The sequence below is a fragment of the Pezoporus occidentalis genome, unplaced genomic scaffold (genome assembly GCF_034315485.1).
Source record: "Pezoporus occidentalis ecotype Australia unplaced genomic scaffold, CSIRO_AGI_Poc_V1 ctg356, whole genome shotgun sequence".
NCBI lineage: Eukaryota > Metazoa > Chordata > Aves > Psittaciformes > Psittacidae > Pezoporus > Pezoporus occidentalis.
This window is the reverse complement of record NW_026915549.1, coordinates 232,581-245,129: the sequence shown is the minus strand read 5'-3', so window position 1 is coordinate 245,129 and position 12,549 is coordinate 232,581. Positions and strand designations below refer to the sequence as shown.

At 36.7% G+C, this 12,549-nt stretch overlaps 1 protein-coding gene across 1 annotated transcript in view; it reads right to left on the bottom strand.

Annotated features, from left to right (window-relative positions):
- Window positions 1–2,317: 2,317 nt before the first annotated feature.
- ABCD3 (ATP binding cassette subfamily D member 3) overlaps window positions 2,318–12,549 on the bottom strand; it is a 28,939-nt gene continuing 18,707 nt past the window's right edge. Inside the window, exons 7-23 of the mRNA XM_062630548.1 lie at window positions 12,081–12,204; window positions 11,057–11,113; window positions 9,730–9,872; window positions 9,307–9,376; window positions 8,794–8,863; window positions 8,571–8,668; window positions 8,401–8,492; window positions 7,829–7,917; window positions 7,679–7,751; window positions 6,682–6,745; window positions 6,181–6,258; window positions 6,020–6,085; window positions 5,828–5,917; window positions 5,491–5,610; window positions 4,995–5,099; window positions 3,633–3,689; window positions 2,318–3,002 (exon numbers count right to left, since the gene is read on the bottom strand). Coding sequence (XP_062486532.1) covers window positions 2,925–3,002; window positions 3,633–3,689; window positions 4,995–5,099; window positions 5,491–5,610; window positions 5,828–5,917; window positions 6,020–6,085; window positions 6,181–6,258; window positions 6,682–6,745; window positions 7,679–7,751; window positions 7,829–7,917; window positions 8,401–8,492; window positions 8,571–8,668; window positions 8,794–8,863; window positions 9,307–9,376; window positions 9,730–9,872; window positions 11,057–11,113; window positions 12,081–12,204 — 1,474 coding nt within the window. The 3' untranslated portion in view covers window positions 2,318–2,924. The remainder of the gene's footprint in view (window positions 3,003–3,632; window positions 3,690–4,994; window positions 5,100–5,490; window positions 5,611–5,827; window positions 5,918–6,019; window positions 6,086–6,180; window positions 6,259–6,681; window positions 6,746–7,678; window positions 7,752–7,828; window positions 7,918–8,400; window positions 8,493–8,570; window positions 8,669–8,793; window positions 8,864–9,306; window positions 9,377–9,729; window positions 9,873–11,056; window positions 11,114–12,080; window positions 12,205–12,549) is intronic.

Here is a 12,549-nt window from a genome sequence, read left to right as displayed (position 1 = left end):
TACAATATATACATACAGGAATGTTTCCCACCACTGTTGAAATGCAGCCATCTGACTATTACCAGTACCATCTTCAAAACACCAACTGTTTCAGACTGGAAATCCTCATCAATACTTTGTCTGACTAGTTCAGAATTCCCATGTACAAACTTCCATCTTGTGCTATTAAAAAGACATAACAGCTAAAATACAGTATCACAGTGCAATTCTGCAACAGAACTGAGACTTGGAGCATTGTAATTAGATTTGTTACAATCTTTCATTAGATCAAGTCTATCTCAAAATACTTTAATGTAAGGCCTTTAAAGAATATCATTCTAAAACATCAGTCTTATACTTTCTTTATAAGTCTCTCTTACAATCAAGCACAGAAGAATGTTTTTCTTTCCTTCCAGTATATTCAGAAATACTTAGTCCTGGCCCTAAGGACATACTAGCATCCTCAGTTCCAGTGAACTTCATGGCATCTAAAGGCAAACCTATTCCTCCTTGCTTATGGAGCTGGATTTTTTAAGTTGATTTTAGTATTCGAAATTAATCCAAGGTCACACACAATTCTGTTATTAACCAACTGAAATGTAAAGTACCTTGGGATTGGCTGCTGGGGTGCTATGGAAGTGTGCTGTGTGGGGATCTGCTTGCCAGTCGTAAAATACATTAAAGTATCCCAAGTTCACTACTCCATTGCAAAGGCTGCCCTAGTCACAAAGATAACAGGAGCTTTCTCAGCTCTTTAGAGATTTTTTAACTTGTATATCTAAAAAAGGTTACTAAAAGATCCCTTCCAAGAGAAGAAGTTGCATTTGTGCTGAGAACTTTCACAAACAGGAACAAAACCAAGCCCCCAAAACCCCACACAACAAACTACCTCGCATCCCTACTGTCATGGTTACTGTTACCATAAGACTACAGCATGCTGCTACCTGCTACGTTATGGCTGATGTGAGAATCTGAAGGAATAGAAAGAAAATTAGTAAAATGAGATATCTATTTGCCTTCTTGTGGATCAAGCATGAAAATTTACTCAGGTACCTTACTCTCTTGAATACATTACACCTCAGAAAGGCTTTTTTGATTTTCATTGATGCATTATACTATGAATCTAATGTGGTCACTAGATTCTTATACCAGTGTAGCTGTTTCCATTTGAGTACTACAAAAGAATAATAGCACTAACAAGAATGGGCAAGGACAAGAAAAAAGGAAAAGTATTAACAGGTAGTGATTTCAACATGAAAGATGATGACTGATCAAACCTGGTAAAAATTAACAGGCAGAAGTGCATCCAAATACGTACCCATTCTATAAAAAACTGGGTTTGTTTTTAATCTAAACCCTTGATAAAAGATGCACAGAGAACAGATTTATTGCATATTTTATGCATGCCTTCATGTAGTGCATTCCTACATTGTATCTTATATGGAACACTAAAAAACGACTAGACCTTCACTGTACAACATGTATCGGTAATTTGTGTTTTAAAGCCTAAAGAGTGATTCAGTTTCAGTTACATCTTCCTCTTCCCTGATTACACACACACAAAAAAATCACCTTGCTGCGTTTATGTTTGTCAAAGTCACATGGCAACCACAAAATAACTGGTACAGAGAGAACAGTTGCAGTAAACTGTTTAAAGAGTTGGGTTTCTGCAAGGGGATTTGGCAACTGGAACAAGAAAACCAGCAGGGACTAGAGATCCTTAGACAGCAGGGAGCATCACTGGTGAATCATTTGTATCAGAAATCAAGAAACCTCATGACAAATAAGAGGATAAAGATGAAGGATGAAAGTATCATTGTAGGCTCTACAGCCTAGAAGACCAAACAAGTGCCTTTATCACTTAGTTTCAATCTCAGATCTGAAAGGCAGCTAAAACCACGATGAGATCTCATTTTTTTTGAAGAGGGAAATAGGAATTTGGAAAAAGCAACTGCTGTATTACAGGACAGGACACACAAAGGACAGACAAGAGTCTGCTGTTTCACAGATTAACATTCTGGAGTCCCTTTCTGATCTCAAGAGAAGAGTGACCGGACCCACATTCTCTTCTCTGTTGCTACCTGGGGAGCCATTCATTTCTTCTGAGCTGAAAATATGCATGAGACTGTTTGATACAAGATACATGACTTCTTTTTCTTTTTTTTCTCCTGGTTATTTCTTTCATCTCTCAACCTCCTCTCAACTCTTCATTACCAAAGTATTTCTCTGACACAAAAAGGGCTGCTGGGGTGGGAGATGGATGAAGCTCTTGCTAAATTGAGAATGGGATTGCTGAGCAGCAGCGAGAACTGCATGGACAAGGAGATGTTAAAGAGAATTCAAAACCCAGCAAAGAACAAGTTTAATTTTTTACCAGAAGGAATTACTTTTGTCTTTTAGGTTCAGTCCATCCTTTATCAGCAAGGGCATATTGGCTACATCACAAGGCTTGGTCAAGGAAAAGGCTCTTTCATTTAACTGGGCACAGATCTGAAGATGGGAGAATGTCCTGCACTGTGTGAGATAACTCAGAAATATGCATAGAACAGAGCAAAAATCCAAGACTGCTTTGCAGGAACAAGAGAGGTAGCAACCCTAATTTTAACAGGGTTTTTCACTCAAGGGAAAGAAGGTCTACAAAAGTCAAATCAGCTGATTTCAAATGGTTTGCATCCCAGGATGAATCAGGTTACACTGATTTAAGCCCAATTTAATTTAGGCAGGTTTTTAAACCACAAGAATAAGGACATTCTTAGTACATATCAATAATTAAACCAACATATACACAATTAGCAATATCCTACATAATAGTAAATGCTTAACAGCTTGTTTTGGGTTATCCTAGTTAATTTGTTTAGAAAACAAGCTGAGTAGTCGTATTGTACAATGTCTGCCACACTACACACTTCCTGTAATCAGTCTCTGTAGCAGCTCAGTTCATGACTTTAAGATCCAAATTCAACAGTGTCTTCAGTTATTTTCTTGAACTCGTAGTTTCCTCTGCCATCCATATGCAAGTAAAACTGAAATATAAGAGCATATGTTAGCAATCACTTGAAAATTACGTCTTTAGCTTCTCCCTCCTCACATTTCATTAAATTCAACTGCCTCTGGAAAGAAGCTGAATGTCTGCTAATGGTCACAGCTAGACTTAACACTGCTGTCTTGGGCTTTGTGATAATATATTTAAGTTACACATTCATCCCTGTGTATTAATTCAGTATTTTCCACACACATCTAGAGTCTCTCTGCATAAAAAGTAATAGCAATAATAAAAACTCAGTTTGGAAGAAAAGAAGTATTACACAGTATTACAGTCATACAGATTAACTTTTCAGCATAGATATATTAAGCATCTTGAAAGCAAAACTTCATGCTGTTTACTGGATTCTGGTTGAAGGGTTTTTTGAGACTAAGAAAGACTGAAGTACCTAATGAGCCTTCCACAGTTTTGAGGCATTTAAGGACTTTGGGTTAGTTTTCGTAACTAGAAGCAGAAGAGTATTTCAATAAGACACTGGATTACAAAACCAAAACCTTTTTGAAACAACAGATCATCATCTCGAAGGACCTAAAAGGAGAACACCTTGAAAGTCAAACAACAAAACCCCTACAACCCACAGATACGCTTAGCAAAAACAAAGGCTACATACATCATGATGTTTCCAGAGTGACTTTCTGTGGGAGACAGTAAAGAGAGTGATGCCAACCTAAATGAAGAAAATACACACAATAAAGCAGTTAATTTGTCTCATGGGTTAGGTGTTGGTTATTTGTCAGCATCAGCTGAACAGCTTACATTCATAAACACAAAACTTCCAGACCCTATTATTAACAGTATACATATCCAGTCTTTGTATAAAATATTGCAGTTGAATAAATAAATTGAAAAGCAGGAGAGATTTCTCGTTTTTAATTGATTTCACTGTTCTTTTGCTCCTAATCATTTGGCAAAACATACACTGGGCAAAGGAGGCAAAGTAGGAGGTGGGTAAACCAACAAACCTGGTGATTAAAAGAAGTGCACTTTAACAGCAAAAACACCCCAAACCACAAAAGCTATTAATACATTCTAAAGTAACAATTTAAAGGTGAACAATCTTCCTTAGTTTCACTGCAACTCATCTGATTATGCATCCCTAACAGCAGTACCAATTAAAAGCCAAAATGGCTCTGATGATAAAGCAGGGTAGCGTTTTTTCCTTACTGCAAGGACAGCTTAACTGGGAATTCTATTTTCCAGGAACATGTATTAGCCACTTGACAACAGTGACTGTAAGCTACAAGTGAACATTCAAATTAACAGAATAACAAGTATATGCAAAACAGACACAGAAAGTTGTCAGGGTATTGGTATTAATGTGGTAAAATTAAGAAATGATATCCATTCTTCTGCAGAGTCCTCACCAGTGTGAATTTACTTCCACAGAAGGCTCCTTAAGTTCCCATTTCAAGTTTCAAGCACATTATTTCAGTGGATGCACACGTTTGCTCTATTAGCATTCTATGAATATTGCTACTGAACAGTTAATGTTATTTCAAGTCAATTCTTTCCTAGACTGAGGGGGTGAAATTGAATTCTATTAATATTTCACATTGCACTACACAGAATCTGAAATGGTGAGTTTAAGAGAGAACGGAAGAAAAAAAATATATTCAATATCATGTTTTCCTAGAGTGTATGGCTTTTGATATCTCAAAATAGATGGAAATGCTAATTTCCACCCCCTCATTTTGATGTCCTGGCCAACAGAGGGCTCTTGAGCAACAACAAAAAAAGTAAAATCTTAGATTATTTGATCTTCACTTGACATTTTAAGAGTTTATCTGGAGTAGTAAGGTTACTTAGCAGTTAGGAAGAGTTCTCTCATATACAGAGGCCACATGTACCTCTAAATTATCCTAAGGCTACAAAACAGTTACTGAATTCTAGTGTGCATAAAGGGTCCTTGCATGCCCTTTTAAACTTTTGGGTGCCTTTTAGCATTATAGAATTCTAGCAACAAAGAGCTTACCTTCCGGCAGTGGCTGTAAATGTAGCCTTCTACATCAACACTAACAGCACTGGTGCATTCATCCAGAATTGCAAACTGGGGCTTATGATAGAATAACCTTGCCATCTGCAATGCAAACCAAAAGGCTACTGTGGTTATAGCACTACAACCAAGGCAGTGTTACAAGTGAAACTAAGAGTGTCCAAAAATTTACTGTGGCAAGGGAATTTCCTTTAGGCTGGCACCCACTGGTGAACATCTGTTTATATAACCAAAGTGTAATGGGTGATAAAAGGTCAATATTTCCTATTAAATTTTTTATACAGACAACACTGTTTTAGTTTGGTTTCTTTTTTTTCATCAGTATTCAGGTATTTCATATTTTGAGGATTCCTTTTAAGGAAAATACTAATATTTAGTTAAATAGGAATTGCTTACAATTTAGGTTACAGTTTTGACCAGGTCCTGTATTACTTAAGTATTTACACTTTTGAGACATAGAATCATAGACACATACTGCCATCCTCTGCTTCTCTCCCCCGCTGAGTACATCCATCCAATCCTGAACAATATCCCAGCCTCCTTCACGTTCCAAGATGTGACCCAGCTGGACATTATCCAAATACTCCTTCAGCACCTTTTAATGAAACAGAAATGACAAGTAGAGCTTAAGTGAACTTAAAGAAATGACTGAAGAAGGTTATAAAGGGTTATACTATTATACCCGGTGTACTATCAACCCTCATAAACCTTAAACAAAATACAATGGGTTTAATAGCAGTTTCAGCATTTTTAAATCTGAAACATTACACATCTTAAGCAAGAGAAAGGGTTAATAAATGAATTATCATTACCTGGTCAGAAATACCTTTCTTTCTCTGATCTTCTAAAGTATCTGGATATATAACTTGATCTCTGAGTGTTCCAAGAGTCATATATGGTCTCTGAGGTACAGACAGAAACAAAAAGGTAGGTCAAATATTTCTAAGCATAGTCAAAGTAGGAAGAAAGAGAAAAACTACTGTCAACTAAATACTTTGCCTCACCTGGGGAACATAGAACAACTTTCCTCTTACAGGCTTTGTTAAACGCCCACCAAACAAAGGCCACAACTGCAACAAGAAAAAGGTTTAAACTTCACTGAAAAAAGTCCAATTACAGCAGTGCTTTAAGAGTCTCCGCTGTTCATTTTCACAAGTTCCCTTACCTCGCCAAGAACACGGAAAAGTGAGCTCTTCCCACATCCATTTGGTCCACAAATCAATACATTTGCACCAGATCGAACCTAAAAATGCAAAGCCAACACATGAGAAGTGTAGTGAGGAAGTACTGGTAAAAGCTTTTGCAAACACTATGACAAGCTTGTATTCTTGTAGGCTTGTACATAGCACCTTCTGACACTACAAGGACTGATTTTCAGTAATCATGTAGTTTTTGTCTTTTCCAACTAGTCTAGCACCAACTGCAGCTGGGAAAAGACCCACACTTGTAACAATGAAAACACTTCTGGGCAAATAGCTCATTGCCTTTTTATTTTCTCATTTGGAGCTAACATGAGAATTACTTTTGTTCCTATTTAAGCATACCATATAAGCACCTCTCTAGCTATGACTGTACATGTATTTATAAATCAGATTACCTCTGAAATTATCATCTCCCCTTTAAAACTTCAGATGAATATCGTTTCCTATGATATTAAGAAACTTACCTCAAAGTTAAGGTCTTGAATCAAAACATCTCCATTAGGTGTCACCAACGGAACATGATCAAACCTGTGTTGCAACATTTAAAATAAAAGGCAATTAACAGCTAAGGAAGTTCTTGAACCACAAGTGGTACCTTAGTGTTTAACAACTATCTATAGTTTGCTGGTAGTTTTTTTGTCTTCACATATTTGCTTTCTGAATCCTTCTAAGTCTTTGGTCTCCAAAACACCTTGTGGATAAAAACCTACATTTAAAGATGCTCTTCTTCATCTTAAACCTGGTAGTGGAAGTTTAGTCCATGAGTTCCAGGATACACAATGAATGATTCTCTGCTCTCCTCCCCCTTGCTTTTGTTTGCTTCTTTTTCCCCCTCAATAAAATAATAAAAGTAACTCTACCATCTCCTTTCTCCTCTCACTCCCCTCCACTCCACCACTTGATTTCCACATTGTCCAGATTGAGGCTATTTCATCTGTTAACTGGTTTTACTCCATGTCTTTAGGTAGTATTACTATGTCAATACTATGACCCTCAAACTGCAAAAACCTGAGGAACTGATTGCTACTTGAATACATCACTGAAGGGTCCAAGCATGCAGATATACAAACTGAATACAGACTTGCCCCTGCATTTTACTGCTAATTTATATCATGGCATAAAATCTGTAACCAACTTTTTTCTAAGAAGTTTGATAAAGCGTTAACAAAAAGGTCTGGGAAGTCATATTCCAAAGGACAGCTGAAAATATTACTACATAGGCTATACCCAGACAGCATATTATGTCTTCTGCTAAGGTGAGAGGACAAGGACTGACTTACACAATAGAAATGCTGACAGGGAGTGAGGCAGAATTATATGTAAATAAAACTACAGCACAACCGGAGCTGCATATTGTAATAATGTGTATTAAAATCTCCATTAACAGAAGCAGAGGGAATGACTTATGTCTTTCCAGGCAAAGTTAAAAATACTGAAGTTGTGAAAACTTTGTAAACATACTTGATAAGGTTATCAGTGTTGATAATTTCTCCAGATCCAGGTATCAAAGGCAAAGCTGGCTTTTTATCTGTATCTTAAAATAAGAAGAAAGTGTTAAGAGACCGGAATGCTATGGAGAGATGCATATACTGCATACTATGTCATATCTACCTTTTTCTTGTGATACCATGGTACGCTGGTATTTGCCACCATTTAAGTCCTTCAGAACCTGCATTAATTCTGTAATTCGAGCTGTGAAACTAAAAACAAACCACAGAAAAACCATAAAATTAACTGTAATTAATCTTTAGAAGTTTCAGAAATCAACAGTAACTCTAATGAGTACAACTATCAAACTGACAAAGTTATTCAACCCAGCACAGAAACAGAACTTTAACATTTGAGTCGCACTGAAGTTGTCCAATATTCACAATACTTTCAAGAACCTTTTCCTGTAATAGGCAAGTATTTGGTAGCTTTTCTTCCTAGATGTTGTTTCAATTAAACATTCAAACTGTATGCTGCTACTGTTCAGATATGAAATTACTAATGGACACAATTATCATACCTTCAGATTTGTATTCAGCATCAAATATTTTTAACCCCTGGATTTCTAGGGTGCAGCAGTGAACAAATCACATAAAACCATTTTAATTCTAAGTCAGTTTCTTGAAATGAGAAGAAAAACAGCGACAACATAACTTTTAGAAAGAAAACTTGAGACAACTACTTAAGAAGCTTACCCAGCCAATCTTGTCATTTCACGGCCTGCTAGAACTATTCTGCCCAAGGCTTGAGACATTCTCAGTAACATTCTTCCACTTTGGTAGTAATCCTAGAGTAGAAGAATGTTTCTTTATGTAGACTAACAGAATTTAAATTCAGGAAATGGTTTTAATTCTGCTGTACTTACCTCCAAAAGTTCTGCATGAGTACTGTTCTGGTGACGAGGATCAGCCAGGTTCAGAAATGGGCGACTAACAACCAGGTAACCAACCACAGTGGCGAGGTCTGAAGTTTAAGAGTAAATATTAAGCTACACATTAATTAATGCAGTAAGAAAAAAAGATTTCTCATTTTAAAATTTGAACACTTTGTTATTTATAGCAATCCATTACCACTGGATAAACACTTACATTTGGCAATGATGGTATCAATGAAACCCATTGAGAACCTGAACAAGATGAAATTATGCAAGTGTTCCACCTGGTAAATTACAGAAGAAACAAGGTCAAGTTAGATCAGTACCTTTTTTATTAACTTTTATTATTTTACAGACATTTGATTCTCAACAATTATTCTTCCCTAAGTCACAGATACCTCAACACACCTATAATGATGACAAGCGCTGCACAAGTGTCTCTGCTGGCAAAGACCTGCTCTCCAACACAACCTACACTTGAAACTGAGCAGTGAAAGGATAGTTTTTGTAGTGAAAAGGGTGAAAAGGAGGTAAATGGCACGAGAAAGACCATTTTATCAGAAATCTGGTTTCTGCTTACAGCCTACTCATTTTTAAATCTAACGACTCTAGCAGCATAAGCATCAAGCCACTATAATTCAATTTATACTAAAATATGTCAAGAATCACCAACATAAAATTAATTGAAGTTTTGCTTAAATGTTTTAAAAGATAAAATAAGTTTTACCAGTTTACGGAAGGTTTTGTGAATAGTCTGTTTTTCTCTCAAGTTTCCATTATAAAAAGCAATTTCTTCACTAAAAAAAAAAAAAAAGAAAAACAAATTTTTTACATCAGTCTTTCTTTGAAGACGTCAGCCATAAAACACAGGAATATAGCTCCCGTTTCAGTCACTTTAGAAAATAAGAGCCTGTACATTTTCACAACAGTAGAACATAGGCTTTTTATACCCCAGCTACAGTTTGTCTTTTGAATTAGGAATATAATGCACATATAAATTAGTTAAAAATAATCCTCATAAAGATGCAAACACTTTGCTCTGAACCCATAGCATTAGACGTTCCGAAAACGTATGTTAACATACAGCTTCTCCATGTATACCACAGCATTACTTTGTCACTTTTATCTTACCATCCAAGTAAATCTATACCTGTTTGTAATAAGCCGTGAGTTTACATATCTGTACTCCCCTTCATATTTCTGTTCTATAACAGTCATCTTGCCAATTGGTCGTCTTAAACGGGTAAGGAAGAACCCCGAAATAATCAGGTAAGCCATCATGCTAGCTGGACCCTGTGAACATCAAACCAGAAGAAAAGCTTACCATCTAGATGGTCTCAAATTGTAACACCTCTATGCAAAATGCCCAGAAAGCATGAATCCCTGGATTCTCACGTTCTATGTGTCTATGTTACCACTTCAGCTACCCTTGAAATTCCCACCATGTTCCTTTCTTTCATGTTGTAGATATTATTTAATAATTTTACCAATTCTCTGTCCCTAGATGCTCTTCCCATCCAAGCCTTCTACTCAAGTTCTGTGCCACCTGTGTGTCCTACTGTCCTAGCTTATTTCACTATGAATTTCCTTCTCATTTCCTCTCCTTCATTTCTACCTACTTCATTTTCTCTGTATTTGCTACACTGTCGTAGCAGTCAATATTTCAATCCCATTCTCTTCTTTTATCCATATGTCTCCCAACACACTCTCTTCTCTCAAGCAGCCCTTGTGGGGAACTCTTGTTCTTCTGCATCCTAAGATTCAATAGTCCAGGGCTCTCAAACAGCATGCTTAAACACTATCGAAGTATGGCGCAGTATAAAACCAAAGGCACAAACTGAATTTGCCATAAACTGCCTGTAATAACCAAGTACTTCAGTGATCAATGCTAAGACAGAGACTACACAAACTACCTAGATTCAGCTAAGCCTTACACTGCAGTCTGTTCCACCAAAATCATGTGTCCCAGAAACACTTCCTGTCAAACCCTGAACATTTCTGATACTGCATTGTTTTATTAAGCTGAAGATTTATGAAATTATTCGGTTTATGGTGGAGGAAATATAATGGTCATACATCTGAATGCAGGGAATGACTCCTTTATAGAGGCTGCGATGAAACAGAAAACTTATTTTGTCCCTTAAATGGAAGCCATGCAACATACAGCAGCCAGAAGGGTACTCTACTAAATACGATTCTCAAGTAACTGCCAGAAGAAAATAAAGAATTTTCTTGTTTCTTCAAATTGTTGGTGGAATTCCTGCAAATGCTGTTTTTATTTTGCTTGCCTCAAGATAAGAGAGCACTAAAGCATATAAAACATGAAGTGTGAAAGCATAGTTTCAGTATAACCCTTTAAATTATGGCTGAATCTACAATTAACCTGTAGAGTTTTCCTCAGGCTCTAAACAGGTACAAGGGCTATAGCCAAAGAAAAGAACATTTTCTTATAATGCTAAAAAAACCACTCAATTTACCTGAGCTCCTATTGCACTTGTTAGCTTGAAGATATACAAAACTATATCCAAGAAAGGCTATAAGAGAAGCAGAGGAGAAAAGGCATTAGAACACCAACATAAAGAAAACCAGCCCAGAAACCACCAACCACCCCAGTAACAGTTATAGCTCTGCATTAAAAGCACAATAATGTTTAACTTATACAAACTAAATCTATTAAAACAAAAAGAATCCCAGCCCCATGACGTTTCTGAAAACATTCACTCAAGAATTGAACATAAATGCGTTGTATCTTCAGATAAAGTACATAAGAGTACTTCACTATTTGAGGTCTGTAATAACACCCTGCTCATGAAGCAAAGTTGGACTAGGCTCTATGGTTACTTAACTGAAGTAATTGTGAGGAATACCGAGCAGAAGGATAATGTCATATAGCTGCCTATGTACCTAATACAAGCAACATTCCAATTTGCAAGCATCCTCTTCCATACACTCCCTCTCAAAGCTAGAGCAGCTGAACTACAGGTTTTGCATGCAGAATTTTTGAATGCATTGACTTGTATTTTGCTTTATACTTCTGCCTGAATGAACAAAACAGCATTAAAAAAACTCACAAACCTAGTTTAAAAATATTAAGAGTATTCTACTTCACTACCTAAACCCCCTAAAATTTACACTACAGAATGAAAAGTTTATTCAACCACACCTCCCTATCCAAAAGAATATTCTTATGCAACCAAAAGATAGCTACTGATTTTTTTCTGAAGCCTAACTAGCTGAGAAAGTATGCTCATCATTGTTCAACTACAAAACAATGTGCCAAGTTCTTTAAAAGGAAATTTAATACAAATTGGAAAAACCCACAGCTGTGCTTTAGCAGAGGTCATGGAAACCACAGTGTGAAAGGATATAATACCATGAACAGGGTTTTTAGCACCATACTCCAAGGAATACACATACAAATGGAAATAATTGTTTTGAGCTCTGACATCACATCCTAAACATCCACAGCTATCCCTCAAAGTTCTATCTGGTTAAACTTACCTTGCTCAGGTTTGAATACAGGTCCACTACACTGTTACAGAATTTTTCCACATCCTGTGTAAGGAGCTGATCTGGATTAGCTATTCTGTTGTCCAGATTTCCCATTTTGTAGTATGTATAAGATCTGAGATTAAAAAAAAAGGCAGAAAAAAAATAAAAATCATTTCTTGGGATCTGAAATAACTGGAACCCCCTCGCTTCACGCAACCAAGATGGAAAGTAGTGCAAACATTAAATGGCTGCATGGAGTCAGCATAAACTGTGTTTCTGCCTGACCAGATCTATACTAAATACTGTAGAACTGTTTAGGCTCCGAAAACATCTTAGTTGAAGCTCAGGCTGCTCTATGCACTGTTGCTGCACTTTCAGCTACAAAACTCTCACAAACTCTGCATCAGCACACCCAACAACCAAAATTCAGTGCAGAAGGACATAAGCAGCCACTCAGTTTCATGCATACAATTTAATC